Raw genomic sequence first — 18294 nt, 5'->3', positions numbered from 1 at the left:
GTACGTCCGACCGGCCTCACAACCGCAGACCACTTGTATGGCATCGTGTGGATGAGCAGTTTGCTAATGCAAACATTGTGAACAGAGTGTCCCATGGTCGCGGTGGGGTAATGGCAGGCATATACTATGGACAACAAACACAATTGCATTTTTTATCGATGGCAGTTTGAATGCACAGAGATGGCATGACGAGATCCTGAGGCCCATTGTCGTGCCATTCATCCGCCGCCATCACCTCATGTTTCATCATGATAATGCATGGTCCCATGTCGCAAGGATCTGAACACAATTCCTTGAAGCTGAAAATGTCCCTGTTTTTCCATTGCCTGCATACTTATCAGACATGTCACCCATTGAGCATGTTTGGGATGCTCTGGATTGACATGTACGCAGTATGTTCCAGTTCCCGCTAATATCCAGAAACTTAGCATAGTCATTGAAGAAGAGTGGGACAACATTTTTCTAAATTATTTTTTTTATTTAACAAGTCAAGTCAGAACAAATTCTAATTTACAATGACGGCCTAGGAACAGTGGGTTAACTGCCTTGTTCAGGGGCAGAAAGGCAGATGTTTACCTTGTCAGCTCAGGAATTCGATCAAGCAACCTTTCAGTTACTGGCCCAAGTCTCTAACCACCATGCTACCTGCCACCCCAAATTCCACAGGCCACAATCAACAGCCTGATCAACTATATGTGAAGGAGATGTGTCACGCTGCATGAGGCAAATTGTGGTCCCACCAGATACTGACTGATTTTCTGATCCACAGTATCTGTATTCCCAGTCATGTGAAATCCATAGATGAGGGCCTAATTAATTAATTTCTATTGAATGATTTCCTTATATGAATTGTAATTCAGTAAAATCTTTGAAATTGATGCGTTTATATTTTTGTTCAGTATATATGGTTATATACATTGGAAGGCTGCCGAGGGGAGGACGGCTCATAATAATGGTTGGAACAGAGCAAATGGAATGGCATTAACCATGTGGTTGATGCATCTGATACCATTCCACCTATTCCGCTTCAGCCATTACCACGAGCCTGTCCTCCCCAATTAAGATGCCACCAACCTCCTGTGGTTATATAGTATCTCACACACACACACACACACACACACACACGTTTATCCAGTCTCTTTGAATAGGCAAAGCTCTATTGCAGGTGCCAGAACAGCAGGGTGGTAAATACTTTTGGAGCATGACACTCACAGTGGCATGTGAGACAGGTCTGGAGTCTGGAGTCTGAGACAGACAGAGGCATCACACACACACACACACACACACACACTCCCCCCTGTCTCATCTTCATGGACCAGCCGACTGCACGCAGAGAGAGGGAAAGGGAGGAAAGGGGGAAGGAGTGAGGCGAGGAAGGGAGGGAGAGATGGAGGGCGAGCAAGCAGCGGAAGACAGAACCCAGTTATAATAGGGTTGCGTAGGCTGACACATCTGAATTTATTTTACAGCCTGCAGCTGGAGTCAAGCCACACATCTTAACACCGCTTATGAAAAAAAAACATTTTTGTTCGCTATGTTTCTTAATCGGTTTCAGCAGCCGAAAGCCAACCCTCCCCTGGTTGATGCTGCTGGTCGGATGCTATATTTATCCCCCTAGCCTAGCACTCCAGCCCCAATGTAAGAGCCCAAAATTACACCATTATTTAGACTAGACTGTTTTCCCTCTGAAGGAGAGGAAGAGGAGGAGGAGCAGAGAGGAGAGGCGGAGGAGAGGCCAGAGGAAGTGTAGGTGACCTGGGTCGGTTAACCACCACTGGCAGGGCTGGCATGGGCACAGTTGGTACCGACACCCTCTCCCCCGCCACCTCCCTCATCATCTCTCGCTTGGCCTCTGCCTCCGACTGCTAGACCATCACAGCTACTATACTCCGTAACTGCAAGTGGACCCAGTCCAGTGACAGCCTCCCATTGGCTCGTCCCGACCTTCAGTCTCTCCCCATTGATGTAAACAGCTGGTTAGTGCTGTTTTCTGTATGGTGTTGTGTTCATATTGTTTACAGACATACACCTTGGGGCTCAGTGGTTGGTTTACACAGTCTGGCATATAACATGAAGATTGTGTACGTGTGTGTGTGTGCAATGTGCACCCTTCACAGGATTGCAACACTTCCAAATTCTGACCTCCTCCACTTTCCTGTCTCTCTCCAGCTGAAACGTCTTGCTATAAGGCCAACTCTACTTACCATAGAGTTTATTCTGGACACAACTGTAACATTAAGCATTCCTCTGGACTCCAATATGCACCTATGATTGGCCGAGGTGAGAGCTAACGTTGTTAACGTTGACCAATGGGCTTTTATAGAGTGCAGTTACAGACAGACAACAGACCAATTTCACATCGCCCGCCTGTGAGACACAAACGGTATATGAGAACCTGTAAAGTGAAGTGGCAGTCAGGTACACATTGAGCTCCATAATGTTGCACAAATCCCCCCGAAAATAGATTCCCCCGATTTGTCCAACGCACCAGACGTTGTTTTGCTACCGTTCAATTACCAGAACATACTCCTTTGTCTGGTCTGGAGTTGATTAGTAAAGACCAACAGGCTTAGCCGCAATTCTTTTTAAAAACGTTTTATTCCCCTGGATGAGTGTGTTTTCAATCACAGACGGGGCCAAACACAGGTTGAGGCCTAACTTCTCCATAAGTATCACTTCTGAGCAATTACCAGAGTGGAGTATAGTGAAATAAACATCAGACAGACGGTGTTATGGTCTCTCTCGAGGCCCCCCTAGTTGTGGTGGTGTGTGCCTTGTTATTGCCATTGGTTGACTCGGACCATGTCCTTCCCAGTAAAAACACTCCACTCAGAACTCCAAGCTCTGGAACTCTGAGACATAACTGAGACAGGTCATTTTTAGTTCTTGTTTGGAACTGGTCTGTCTGGTGGGTGAAACGGCTGGTAGGGTTTAGGGTTGACCTTTAGGGTTGAGCATGTATTTGTCTCTCTTTGCTTGATGGTCCTGTCAGAGATAATGGTATGTTGGCCCTAGTCACACTGATTAAACTACACAATACCCAGATAGCACATTAAACCTTCAAACAACCATATGTGTCTGAGAGCGTGGTGAGAGCGTGGTTGACCTATGGTTATTTCCTGATTATATCCTCAAATTGTTCAGAGAACGTTAATAAAACTTGCCATAAAAAACCACAAGGAAACGTAAGAACGTTCCGAGAATGTTTTTTAAAAAAACACATATACATTCCGTTCTCAGCATCAACAAAACTCTCTCTATCCTCTGTTAAGTGTGTTCAGATGTGTTGGCCGTGCCCACTCATCGGCCACACCTGATCTTAATGATAACTTGTTTCCTTTGAAATGGGATCCGTTGCAACAGACTAAAATGAACAGCTTTGTATGTCTAAAAAAAAACATGGCATGCCTGCTCCCTTCGAGTGGAACAGTGGACTAATTCCATGGATAGAAACCGGAAGATCAGAGGTTCAAATCTCACTGCTGCCGTGTCACAATAAAAACAAAATGTCTTTGCATGATTGATGCCTCAGGAATTTAATTGCCATGTGTCCTATCTGTGCTTGCAGTTAAAAAATAAATACATAAATAGCATTGTTATTAAAAGTTGTAAGGAAGTTATTAAAAGGCCTCCAAATAACCAATAATTTCCATTCTCAGAGTGTTCATAAGATTTTCAAGGAACCAGAGTAAAAGGTTCTCAGAACCTCACTGCAATCTACAAATAAACGTTCCCAGAAACACAGTGTGTGTATATATACAGTTGAAGTCGGAAGTTTACATACACCTTAGCCAAATACATTTAAACTCAGTTTTCACCATTCCTGACATTTAATCCTAGTAAAACTCCCTTGTCTTAGGTCAGTTAGGATCACCACTTTATTTTAAGAACGTGAAATGTCAGAATAATAGTAGAGAATGATTTGTTTCAGCTTTTATTTCTTTCATCACATTCCCAGTGGGTCAGAAGTTTACATACACTCAATTAGTATTTGATAGAGTTGCCTTTAAATTGTTTAACTTGGGTCAAACGTTTCAGGTAGCCTTCCACAAGCTTCCCACAATAAGTTGGGTGAATTTTGTCCCATTCCTCCTGACAGAGCTGGTGTAACTGAGTCAGGTTTGTACGCCTCCTTGCTCACACACGCTCTTTCAGTTCTGCCCACACATTTTCTACAGGATTGAGGTCAGGGATTTGTGATGGCCACTCCAATACCTTGACTTTGTTGTCCTTAAGACATTTTGCCACAACTTTGGAAGTATGCTTGGGGTCATTGTCCATTTGGAAGATCCATTTGCGACCAAGCTTGCTTCAATATATCCACATAATTTTCCTCCTTATGATGCCATCTATTTTGTGAAGTGTACCAGTCCCTCCTGCAGCAAAGCACCCCCACAACATGATGCTGCCACCCCCGTGCTTCACGGTTGGGATGGTGTTCTTCGGCTTGCAAGCGTCCCCCTTTTCCCTCCAAACATAACAATGGTCATTATGGCCAAACAGTTCTATTTTTGTTTCATCAGACCAGAGGACATTTCTCCAAAAAGTACGATCTTTGTCCCGATGTGCAGTTGCAAACTGTAGTCTGTCTTTTTTATTGGCGGTTTTTGAGAAGTGGCCTCTTCCTTGCTGAGCAGCCTTTCAGGTTATGTTGATATAGGACTCATTTTAGTGTGGATATAGATACTTTTGTACCTGTTTCCTCCAGCATCTTCACAAGGTCCTTTGCTGTTGTTCTGGGATTGATTTGCACTTTTCACATCAAAGTACGTTCATCTCTAGGCGACAGAACGCATCACCTTCCTGAGTGGTATGACGGCTGCGTGGTCCCATGGTGTTTATACTTGCGTACTATTGTTTGTACAGATGAACGTGGTACCTTCAGGTGTTTGGAAATTGCTCCCAAGGATGAACCAGATTTGTGGAGGTCTACAATTAATTTTCTAAGGTCTTGGCTGATTTATTTTGATCTTCCCATGATGTCAAGCGAAGAGGCACTGAGTTTGAAGGTAAGCCTTGAAATACATTCACAGGTACACCTCCCATTGACTGATGTCAATTGATGATGACAAATTGATGATGACAATTGATGATGACAAATTATGTAAATTAGCCTATCAGAAGCTTCTAAGCCATGACATCATTTTCTGGAATTTTCCAAGCTGTTTAAAGGCACAGTCAACCTAGTGTATGTAAACTTCTGACCCACTGGAATTGTGATACAGTGAATTATAAGTGAAATAATCTGTCTGTAAACAATAGTTGGAAAAATGACGTGTTATGCACGAAGTAGATGTCCGAACCGTCTTGCAAAAACTATAGTTTGTTAACAAGAAATGTGTGGAGTGGTTGAAAAACTAGTTTTAATGACTCCAACCTAAGTGTATGTAAACTTCTGACTTCAACTGTATATATATATATATATATATATATATATATATATATATATATATATATATATATAAACTCAGCAAAAACACAAGCATGGGAAACTGTGAAGTTATTTGGATTTTTACGAATTATCTTTGAAAGACAGGGTCCTGAAAAAGGGACGTTTCTTTTGTGTGTCACGTACTGACCTTAGAGAGCCTTTTTATTTCTCTATTTGGTTAGGTCGGGGTGTGATTTGGGTGGGCATTCTAGTTTTTCTATTTCTTTGTTGGCTGGGTATGGTTCCCAATCAGAGGCAGCTGTCTATTGTTGTCTCTGATTGGGGATCATACTTAGGCAGCCTTTTTTCCACCTTTAGTTTGTGGGATCTTGTTTTTGTATAGTTGCTGTGTTAGCGCCACAAAAACGTTACGTTCGTTTAATTTTTATAAAATTTGTGTTCATCAAATAAAGAAAGATGTACGCTGCACCTTGGTCCAATCCTTCTTATTATGAACACCGTGACATTTTGGCTGAGTTCATATACACACACACACACACATATATAAAATCAGCAAAAAAAGAAATGGCCCTTTTTCAGAACCCTGTCTTTTGAAAGATAATTCGTAAAAATCCAAATAACTTCACAGATCTTCATTGTAAAGGGTTTAAACACTGTTTCCCATGATTGTTCAATGAACCATAAACAATTAATGAACATGCACCTGTGGAACGGTCGTTAAGACACTAACAGCTTACAGACAGTAGGCAATTAAGGTCACAGTTATGAAAACTTAGGACACTAAAGAGGCCTTTCTACTGACTCTGAAAAACACCAAAAGAAAGATGCCCAGGGTCCCTGCTCATCTGCGTGAACGTGCCTTAGGCATGCTGCAAGGAGGCATGAGGACTGCAGATGTGGCCAGGGCAATACATTGCAATATCCGTACTGTCAGACGCCTAAGACAGCGCTACAGGGAGACAGGACGGACAGCTGAGTGTCCTCGCAGTGGCAGACCACGTGTAACAACACCTGCACAGGATCGGTACATCCGAACATTACACCAGCGGGACAGGTACAGGATGGCAACAATTGCCTGAGTTACACCAGGAACACACAATCCCTCCGTCAGTGCTCAAACTGTCCACAATAGCCTGAGAGAGGCTGGACTGAGGGCTTGTAGGCCTGTTGTAAGGCAGGTCCTCACCAGACATCACCGGCAACAACGTCGCCTATGGGCACAAACCCACCATCGCTGGACCAGACATGACTGACAAAAAGTGCTCTTCACTGACGAGTCGCGGTTTTGTCTCATCAGGGATGATGGTCGGATTCGCCTTTATCGTAAAAGGAATGAGCATTACACCGAGGCCTGTACTCTAGAGCAGGATCGATTTGGAGGTGGAGGGTCCGTCATGGTCTTGGGCGGTGTGTCACAGCATCATCGGACTGAGCTTATCATTGCAGGAAATCACAACGCTGTGCGTTACAGGGAAGACATCCTCCTCCCTCATGTGGTACCCTTCCTGCAGGCTCATCCTGACATGACCCTCCAGCATGACAATGCCACCAGTCATACTGCTCGTTCTGTGCGTGATTTCCTGCAAGACAGGAATGTCAGCGTTCTGTCATGGCAGGCGAAGAGCCCAGATCTCAATCCCATTGAGCACGTCTGGGACCTGTTGGATGGGAGGGTGAGGACTAGGGTAATTCCCCCGAGAAATGTCCGGGAACTGGCAGATGCCTTGGTGGAAGAGTGGGGTAACATCTCACAGCAAGAACTAGCACATCTGGCGCAGTCCATGAGGAGGAGATGCATTGCAGTACTTAATACAGCTGGTGGCCACACCAGATACTGACTGCTACGTTTGATTTTGACCCCCCCCCCCCCCCTTTGTTCAGGGACACATTATTCCATTTCTGTTAGTCATTGTTCAGCTTATATCTCAGTTGTTGAATCTTGTTATAGTCTTACAAATATTTACACAAGTTTGCTGAAAATAAACCCAGTTGACAGTGAGAGGACATTTCTTTTTTTGCTGAGTTTATATACACACACAGTACCATTCAAAAGTCAAATATTTCATAGGGCCCCCCATAGAGTTGTTTATTAATCATTATTTTACCAGGTACAGTACCAGTCAAATGTTTGGACACACTTACTCATTCAAGGGTTTTTCTATATTTTTACTATTTTCTACATTGTAGAATAATAGTGAATACATCAAAACTATGAAATTGACTTTCCTAGTCAAATAAAGGTTAAATAAAATAAATAAGTGGAATCATGTTAAAGCAGTCATCAAGGCAAAGGGTGGCTACTTTGAAGAATCTCAAATATAAAATATATTTTGATTTGTTTAAAAGTGTGTGTCCAAAACGTTTGACTGGTACTATATATACACACACACACACAGGTTAAATATATATATATATATATATATATATATATATTTATATATAGCGGTATGTACTATAAATGCACAATACATAGACATACTGTCTATACAGTATATACAACATCCATAGAGTCATTTGGATGCATCTAACTACTTTGTCATGTTTTAGAGAATTGCAGTGCTACATCCTATTACTTCACCTGTATGGGACAACAGACAGCATATAGCATCCCTGACCATAGACTACGTTACCCATACACACCAAAACATGGATGACCCAGTAATTAGGAAGATGGCCTTTCATGATAAAAGCTAAAACTCACATTTACCGTAGTGGTGCTGGTGGTCAGGGAGATATCGCTCTCCTATAAACCCCTCCCCCTGTCACTATCACCCTGTTGCCTTATCAGCGATGTTACAGAGCAACCCAGAGTAGAACGAGTCACACAGGAGAGGAGGGATATCAAGCACAACGACTATGACACATCTTTGACCTTTGTTAAGGAAGACACTGAAAAAGGGGGACAATGAAGAATATGAGCATTATGTCAGTATCACTCAATACATTTAGTATACAGCTATATATTTTTTATTCTATAGGCTAGAACACATCTTAACACCTAAAGTTACATTTAATAGAATATATCGAACTGAATATTGAAGTGGATATTTAATTGGATTCTACACAGACTCCAAGGGAGAGACTACTGGATTGTGTTACCCCCCCAGGTTTCACACCATGGACAGACAAGTGACCTTGAGAAGAACTGATATGTTTATGACGATGATGATTCACGTTGAAGAAAAATAGAGTAATATTTTCTTTCACGCTCTTTGGACGTGGCTAGACACAGCAGAGGGCATGGTGGGTTGCTTCTACCATGCCATCCCTCCCTCCAGCCCTCCCTTCTTTCCATGTTTCTCTACTGTGGTGTCGGTATTACCAGACACTGTCATACTTTCCCCGTGCACCATCTGAACTTTCCCTTGGGTCTTCACCAGGGTGATGGTCATCAGTTAGTGTGTCTGATGTTAGACTACCGTACCTATAAGCAGACTACAAAGACCCTTAAAGAGCGAGAGACACAGACACTGTTTTTATTGGGTTTCGACAAAAATATTCCATGAGGTTCAGATGGGGATGGATGTCTGTTGGGGTCAGAGTTTGTGGTGAGTTTTTTTAAAGGTTTGGCTGAGGTTCGGAGGAAAGTGAAGTGCTGCAGGGTTACTCATCCTCACATCTGGCACTCTCCTCACACAATAACTGCCCCACACACTGCCCACACACACACACACACACACACACACACACACACACACACACACACACACACACACAAACTCACATACAGACGCACGTGCACGCACACACACACACACACACACACAGAAGCATGCATGAGCAAGCACACATGTACAGTACATACACACAGATGCACATGCACACACACACACACAGACGCATGCATGAACAAGCACACACGCATATACACTCACAAAAGTTCCTCATACACACACACACTCCATAATCGCCTCTCAGAATCCACTCCCAAAAAAACGAATCAGTAAGTTGCTGCATTCCACACAACATCATGGATGGCTATATATCTCAGAAATAACACCCTCTCTCTCTGTGTCAACTCCATGATGCTGGCTGGGGCACTGATAGACTACTGTTGCCTGTATGTGTGTGTGTGTGTGTGTGGTTAGCAAGAGTGGCATGGCACGGCTATGAACTACACTCAAATAAATCATCACTGTGCGTGTGTGTGTGTATACATATATATAGATATATGTGTGTGTGTGTTTGTTCTGCTCTTGCTGAGTGTTTCTCACCTAAATGCTGGTAGGAAATTCATGGCATTCCCATGGTCCTTTGTTTACATAGATGTCAAACAGCTGTACATACATATCTAGGTTATTAGGACAAGCAAGGGGCCAGGAATGAACTTTGAACTCTGAAAATCGCACCTACTTAACTGTGTCAATGCAAAAACAAAACTCATCGTGGTCACAGAGGGAGATAAAGCTGCTACTTTACTACAGGGAGAGGACGGGTGTTGAGGGGAGGAAGGGAGAAGGGAGAGAGGGGGGAGAGGAGTGTTTCTGGGTGTGGAACAGACTGCCATCCTATCAAGGGGGAGTAGCAAGTTGTGGTGTTTTGATCAAGATCCAGCAGACGTTGGAGAAAAAGAGGGGAGAGAGAGAGAGAGAGAGAGCGACAGAGAGAGAGAAATACTTCCACCCACCTAACAGGGAGACACACTCATAAACAGCGGAGACACAGAGAGGGACTCAGAACTGCTGGAGGAGCACAGAGAGAGCACAAGGTGTCAGAGAGAGAGAGAGGAACACTTGACTTGAACACTAGAACACTTGAGTGGCTAACACAGCATTATACTAACACAGACACAGACAGTGTACCTTAACACAGAGACACACACAGTGTACCTTAACACAGAGACACACACAGTGTACCTTAAAACACAGACACACACAATGTGCCTTCATTGAGGAGAAGTCTCACACTGACACACACTGAGTGACTAGCCTACACCTGAGAGCAGGGATATTTTACTTCCGAAAAAGGAGTCTTACACACAGACACTCTCTCTCACTCATACAGTACCTGTGCCCATCCTGAGAAGGGATATTGTACCCCAGAGAGAAGTGAGGAGGAAGGAGAAGGGGAGTGGATGGATGCCTTTTGTGAACTCAGTGGCCTGGATCCTCTATGGGTGAGTGCATGATGGACCTCATGTTCAAAAGTTCACTTGTTTGAGCAAGTACCTGTAGTCAACTGTTTGAAATCTATTTAGAATACAGTGCCTTCAGAAAGTGTTCACACCCCTTTACGTAAATGGATTTAATTGTCATTTTTGGTCAATGATCTACACAAAATACTATGTAATGTGGAAGTGGAAGAAAAATTCTTACATTGATTAAAAATGTATGACAAATAAAACCTTTGGCAGTGAGTCTTTTTGCGTAAGTCTTCAAGCTCTGTCAAGTTGGTTGTTGATCATTGCTAAAAAGCCATTTTCAAGTCTTGCCATAGATTTTCAATCCAATTTAAGTCAAAATTGTAACTAGGCCACTCAGGAACATTCAATGTCATCTTGGTAAGCAACTCCAGTGTAGATTTGGCCTTGTGTTTTAGGTTATTGTCCTGTTGAAAGGTGCATTTGTCTCCCAGTGTCTGTTGGAAAGCAGACCGAACCAGGTTTTCTTCTAGGATGTTTCCTGTGCTTAGCTTTATTCCATTTATTTTTATCCTAACAAAACTCCCGGGTCCTTGACGATGACAAGCATACTCATAACATGATGCAGCAAAACTTGTGGGATGCATTTGCAGTTTGTTTTGGTTATGTTTCAGATTATTTTGTGCCCAATAGATATCAATGGTAAATAATGTACTGTGTCATTTGGTCTCGCTTTTACAGTAAATAACAATGGAAAATGTGGATGCTACCATGATTACGGATAATCCTGAATGAATCATGAATAATGATGAGTGAGAAAGTTACAGAGGCATACATATCATACCCCCCCCCCCCCCCCCCCAAAAAAATGCTAACCTTCCCTATTATTGGTAATGGTAAGAGGTTAGCAATAGAGGTCTTTATGGGTCCAAAACGACTCATTCCAAAATGGACCTGGGGATTTCACACCCATATCCGATATGCATAAATACAGATCCATTCCAAAGTGACCCGAGGAAAACTAAACCCTTTCCGTATAGACCTGGTATAATCCTGAACAGGTCTGATCCAAGTGATGGGAGCAGCAGAAAAGTCCTTTGTTAAGCTAATTTATTAACCAGAGCTGATAAAGTGCGAGAGGAGGGAGAGAGAGGTGCCGCTCTACTAGGCAGGGGAGGGGCCTTACTGTGAGCGAGTGACACAGGGAGCAGGGAGTGAGAGACGAGAGACGGCAACCAACAAGCCGACTCGCACTATAGTAGACTAATAGCTGCCATAGCTAGGTTATTTATCATCCAACATGATGACGTAGTACCTGTCTTGACTGCATCAAACCAGGAGAAGCTATTAAAGCTAACTAACTTTAGCTAGCTAGGCTAATTGAGGCTGCAGTGCACACGCTTTCTCATCCTACAGTTACAAATAACAACAACTCCATTCAGAATACTAAGCAGAAGTCTACATGTTGGCTCTTGGTAGCTGTAGCATGTCCTTCTCCTTTAACTTTAAAATTCCATCATTTTAATTCCATCTTCCATTGATTAGATATCTCCTAACTTTTGCCACACACAGAGGCTCTATGACTGTAGCCTATTGCCGCTTTGCTGACTTATGATTGGCCAACAACAACAAGCTACATGCTCCTCTCTCTCTCTCTCTCTCTCTCTCTCTCTCATCCACCTACCTGAAACCCGTGACAATCATATCAGAGCCGACCCAGACCCGTGACATAATTTAGAATTCTGGATCCGGACCCGCTCGGGTCTCAGGTATTCGGATACAGGTGGATAGCATGTCTTGGGAGTATGATCTTTGTCTTTGGGGTATGATCTAAAGCTTCAAGTTCCTTGGCGTGCACATCACTGACAACCTGAAATGGTCCATACACACAGAGTGGTGAAGAAAGTGGTGAAGAAAGTGCAACAACCTCAGGAGGCTGAAGAAATTCTACAGATGTAACATTGAGAGCTTCCTGTCGGCGGCATTAAAGCTGGGACCAAGAGAATGAAAAACAGCTTCTATCTCCAGGCCATCAGACTGTTAAATAGTCACAACTAGCCGGCTCCCACCCAGTACTCTACTTTGCACCTTATAGACAGTTGCTCTATGTACATAGTGCTGCCATATGTATATAGTCATCGAATCCCATATAACTACTGCTGTACACACCTTTTCTGTTCATATGCTGTCCATACGGTCTATACACACCATTTTGGACGCTGACATTGCTCGTTCTGATATTTTTGGGATTTGTGTGTATTGTTTTGTGCTGTTAGGTATTACTGTACTGTTGGAGCTAGAAACATAAGCATTTCAACACCATCCAACACCTTTGGGATGAATTAGAACGCCGACTGTGAGCCAGGCATAATCGCCCAACATCAGTGCTGACCTCACTAATGCTCTTGTGGTTGAATGGAAGCAAGTCACTGCAGCAATGTTCCAACATCTAGTGGAAAGCCTTCCCAGAAGAGTAATGAATATATAGAATATTGTATGCTGTAGCGTTAAGATTTCCCTTCACTGGAACTAAGGGGCCTAGCCAGAAAAATAAAAATCAGCCCCAGACCATTATTCCTCTTCCACCAAAATTTACAGTTGGCCCTATGCATTGGGGCAGGTAGCGTTCTCCTGGCATCCGCCAAACCCAGATTTGTCCGTTACACTGCCAGATGGTGAAGCGTGATTCATCACTCAAGAGAATGCGTTTCCACTGCTCCAGAGTCCAATGTTGGCTTACTTTACACCACTCCAGCCGACGCTTGGCATTGTGCATGGTGATCTTAGGGTCGTGTGCAGCTGCTCGGCCATGGAAACCCATTTCATGAAGCTCCCGAAGAATAGTCGACGTTGCTTCCAGAGGCAGTTTGGAACTCGGTAGTGAGTGTTGTAACTGAGGACAGACGATTTTTATGCGCTACATGCTGCAGCACACAGCGGTCCAGTTCTGGGAGCTTGTGTGGCCTACCACTTCACGGCTGATGAGCTGTTGTTGCTCCTAGACGTTTCCACTTCACAATAACAGCACTTTCAGTTGGCAGCTTTAGCAGGGCAGAAATGTTATGAACTGACTTGTTGGACGGTGCCAAATGGGACAGTCACTGAGCTCTTCAGTAAGGCCATTCCACTGTCAGTGTTTGTCTATGGAGATTGCATGGCTGTGTGCTTGATTTTATACACCTGTCAACAACGGGTGTGGCTGAAATAGCCAAATCCACTCATTTGAAGCGATGTACACATACTTTTGTACATATAGTGTATCATGCAATTATTGTGGCAGGACTATGTATTGTTCTGCAGGGATAAATGCATCTTGGCAGAGTAGTGTGTACTGTGTAGGATTGTCTTTTTTACTAACGTTCTGCCAATTTTCTATAAGGTGCTCATTGGTGGTTGACTTTATTGTCCTGAAAGAGTTCAGTTCAAACTGTCCCAGCATGCACATATTGACACATTTAAACCTACAGGGCGTAGAGTAAGTTCAGAGTTCAGGCATACGTTTCCGAAAGTTCACTTTCAAAGTTAGGTTACTGAAGACTTTCCAGGTAGACTTCTCTGCTGTACAAGGAAGGTACAGTTGCACAGTATGCATGGACCTTTCTCAAATTACATTAGAGCCATAGACACCTATGGTGCACATAGGGCACATAGGCAGACAGGAATAATCCTGGCCAAGAAACACCTTAGGCTACGAGGTTCCAATATCCACACTAGCATACCACTTAATGAAGAAATCAATGTATTGGACATGCATTCTAATCTAAGTAGAATGATGGCATGGATAGTGACACCACGCTAAGCACGAGAACTGCAGTCTCAAAGAGCGTAAGCATCCTATGTGATGCTACCGTAGGTAATGTAAGGATATCTGGGAATATCAGGTACAGCCAAGCATGTGGATCAATCAGTATGTGGACAGCTGCCGGTAATCCCTAATAGTACGCATAGGAGCAAAGCTCCACATTCTGTATCTGGATTAAAAAAATGTGAGAATGGCCCTGATCCAGCTAGAAAGCCATTAGTCAATCCCCCTGTCCTCTCTCTCTCTCTCTCTAACCGTCCCCCCCTCTTTCTCTATCACTCAGACCTGCTATTCACATGCCAGCCAAATTCAGATACACACTATCGTTGATGTAAGTGTACTTTTATTTGAAAATTGGAGAATGGCATTGATCCAGGAAGAGAGGTATCGGTCAATCGCCTGTCATCACTCGCTCTCTGTCTCTGTACCTCTCTCGCTCTCTCCCTGTGTCATTCTCTCTATTCCCCCTCTCTTTTTATTTCTCTTTCTTTCTCTCTTTCACACACCTGATATTCACATATCAGTCTTGTTCAGGAATAGACATGCAAACACATTGTGATTTCATCGATAGAACAGTCTGCTACTTCTAGAACAATCTGCTACCAAGTAACATGCCATAACCGTTATATTGCCAACAAAGCCAGAAAAAAACATGGCCATTATCAGTCGATGTACCTTCAGAGCTCACCAATCTAACTGTATACAAAGGTGGCTGACCTAATCTTGTGCCAGCAGCCTCTTTAACAAAGTTCCCAACGTGGGACAAGACATAAAACAGAATGTTGTGAATAGGAGAACTCTGGAACATCCAAATGAAACATTTACAGAAGGTGAAACATAGAATAGATAACGGATATGTAGTAATTCTATGGCAACGTATGTCCCTGGGCCCTTCAGAGTTGTGCGGCTACATCAACAACATAAATCTTACTTTGGTAACAGTTCTGGTCAAAGAGCTGAAAGGTGAAAAGATAATTGTTTCATCCCCTACCAATCAAATGTTATTATCTTGCATTGTGGATAAAGACAATTTGACGTAGAGAATCCTGCATTCAGCAAGAGAGGTGTGGTTCAGAGAACACCTACTCTGCAAACTGGAGGGATTGTATTGAAACCCTGCAATTCAACATGTTTTGAAAACATTATTTTAAATCAAAACTACTCTGCAATTTGGGAGACGTGACAAAGGCAGTGAGGAACAGTCCTGTCGAGACAATTACAACATTCTCTAAATGACAATGAACAGATCCAATTTAACTATCACTAATGGTTGAGATCTTTGGACACATTTATGCTTGCAGTGACGTAAAGTATTACAGTGAGGAATTGAATGATATCAAAAAGGAATCAGAATGTATCATTTCTCTCAGATAAATGAAAGGTGCACAACACAGTCCATGCAGGCTCTCTCTCCTCAGTTCACATCACTACGTTTTATAGGTAAAAATAGACCTTCCATTTCCATCCAAACCAAGGTCTGGAAGAAGCTTCTGTTGCCAATTCAGAAAACGCTGAGAAAGGTGACCAAGAAAAAGCTTTTGAGTTTGTTTGACAACTTACGATTCTTATATAAAAGTTGGAAAAGTGTTTGTTCGCAGGCCTAAATTGGAGCCAAGGAGAGACTGTGAAAAAGACTCCCACTCATTGAGTCAATAGCCATCTAGCACTTCAGAAGAATACCTGTTACACTGACAAAATATTCAGTAGGTGGATGAATTTCCTCACACATGATCTGGAGTATTTTATGTAGTCTCATGTGGGATGGATAAACTTAACTGAAATTAATAACACATTTGTTAGTATAGTAACACATTTGGTGTTGCTGTTGCGTAATGAACCAACATGCAGCTGTTATGAATTGTGGTCACTCTCCCTTACGCCCTTTGGAGTCTGCCTTGCCCAGCTGCTATAAGCTGCTGTGTGTGTGTGTGTGTGTGTGTGTGTGTGTGTGTGTGTGTGTGTGTGTGTGTGTGTGTGTGTGTGTGTGTGTGTGTGTGTGTGTTTCACAATGCTGCATTGCCGCCACTCAACAAGTCCAGCCGACCGTAGTAGTTAAACCCACTTCCTCTCGCGACTCTGCAGGCACCTCTAGCTCCTCCAAACTGCAGCCAGACACCCAGCCCCTCGTTAGAGGGCTTAGAGGTGATAAACAGGGAGAGGTGAGAGTACAACAGAGCACTTAGAGGCTAAGAGTATTTTGGTGCTTTTTACAGTCAGACTTCCTTCCTTTTCAGCCCACCGTCGCCGGGGGCTGCAGGCTTGCATGATGCAATCTGGAAATGTGGATTTGGCAACTTCGGCCAACAGTACACACTTCGTTCGGCACAAACAGAATACATCCCACTGTCGTCTAAGTGGGTTTGTATCGTCATCATGTACTGTAATATTTTGACTGACTTCGCCCTTCCAAAGGGGAAAGTTTTTAAACGTGGTGGAGCCGTGGGTTAAAATATTCCAGGACTGACTCAGCTCTGTAGAAAAAAAAGACGAAAAACTCCCAAGCTCCAACCATCCAACCAACGCGCACAGATTATGTTGACTTGCTGTGGTTTCACTCTCCATTGCCTAGATACACAGACCGGGACATTATACTGTAACCAGCGTCCAGTTTCTCTGGACTGGACTCAGCCCTGCTTCAAGCAGGCTAATACCCTGACAGAAGTAAACTGTTAGACTGATATATCAAGTTGACGTTCCTCAAGTTGACAGTACAGTAGGCGAAGCTTGGAGGAAAATTGGTTGAGTTGTATTTATTTGATCACAGCCAATTCAGAGACTGAATGAGAAATTCTGTACCTAAAATGAACAATGAACAATACTCCATTTCATAAATGTAAATCTGTATTGAGTCAAGAAAGAAATGACTTCTACTCAGTGCAGAGAATGGTGCAGAAACCTACTCCTCCGCTCTCTACCATCCTAATTTTACACTGCATATTAACTGGTCTATCATTGTCTTTTCCAGGACTGGAATCGAACGTGGTACACAGACAAACCGGACCTGACAGAGTGCTTCCAGAACACGGTGCTGGTCTGGTTCCCGTGCGTCTACCTCTGGCTGTTGGCGCCCTTCTACGCCCTCAAACTCTACTGCCATGACTGTGGATGCATCCGAATCTCCACTCTCTGCACTGCCAAGACGGTGAGCCAACCCATAGAATCCCAATACGGTCAGCGGTCGGTCCACTGATCACAGAACAGTGACTTGAATTGTCCATTCTAGTCATTCTATCTCTATGAGCCAAGCCAGCCTGAGTTTATAAGCACATCCAGTGACTTGCAGATGCAGGGTACAAAAAGTAAAGTCATGAAAGAAAAATAGATACCCAGTACCCACACACTGCTGGATGCGCCTGTAGTGTTATTCAGTGCAACGCATCAACCCGAAAGTACAACCAGCCTGCACCAATCAGTCCTGAGCCTTAAGACCAGCCTTAAACCAAACCGCAAGAGTAGACATGGCATGGCCATTAACATTATACAAGACCAGGCGAGTGTTCGAGTGCACCAACCATATCTGCCATAAAATAATATGAGTGTGAAGTACTGTGAAAACCAAGCACCACATGGTTAGTGTTTATATAGGGCCGGCCGGGGACAATTTCATGCCTTAGTGAGCAAAAGGAGGGGATATCAGTGGGGAAAAGCCTTGAAGGTTTAGAGAGTACTCAAGAAAGCATGGAGAGTTTACAGGACGAACGTAAGAGTTTACAGGACGAACGTAAGAGTTTACAGGACGAACGTAAGAGTTTATAGGACGAACGTAAGAGTTTACAGGACGAACGTAAGAGTTTACAGGACGAACGTAAGAGTTTACAGGACGAACGAAAGAGTTTACAGGACGAACGTAAGAGTTTACAGGACGAACGTAAGAGTTTACAGGACGAACGTAAGAGTTTACAGGACGAACGTAAGAGTTTACAGGACGAACGTAAGAGTTTACAGGACGAACGTAAGAGTTTATAGGATGGCTTACATGGCACTCCAAGAGGGTTACATGTACATTTAAATGTATTGGTC

General features: G+C 43.3%; 1 protein-coding gene across 1 annotated transcript in view; it reads left to right on the top strand.

Annotated features, from left to right (window-relative positions):
• The first annotated feature begins 10015 nt into the window (after positions 1 to 10015).
• LOC110493494 (multidrug resistance-associated protein 1) overlaps positions 10016 to 18294 on the top strand; it is a 32183-nt gene continuing 23904 nt past the window's right edge. The window contains exons 1-3 of the mRNA XM_090204548.1: positions 10016 to 10100; positions 10397 to 10508; positions 17240 to 17416. Coding sequence (XP_090060674.1) covers positions 10467 to 10508; positions 17240 to 17416 — 219 coding nt within the window. The 5' untranslated portion in view covers positions 10016 to 10100; positions 10397 to 10466. The remainder of the gene's footprint in view (positions 10101 to 10396; positions 10509 to 17239; positions 17417 to 18294) is intronic.

The sequence above is a fragment of the Oncorhynchus mykiss genome, chromosome 17, assembly GCF_057628025.1.
Source record: "Oncorhynchus mykiss isolate SJ-2025 chromosome 17, ASM5762802v1, whole genome shotgun sequence".
Classification (NCBI taxonomy): domain Eukaryota; kingdom Metazoa; phylum Chordata; class Actinopteri; order Salmoniformes; family Salmonidae; genus Oncorhynchus; species Oncorhynchus mykiss.
This window is presented reverse-complemented; position numbering and strand designations above follow the sequence as displayed.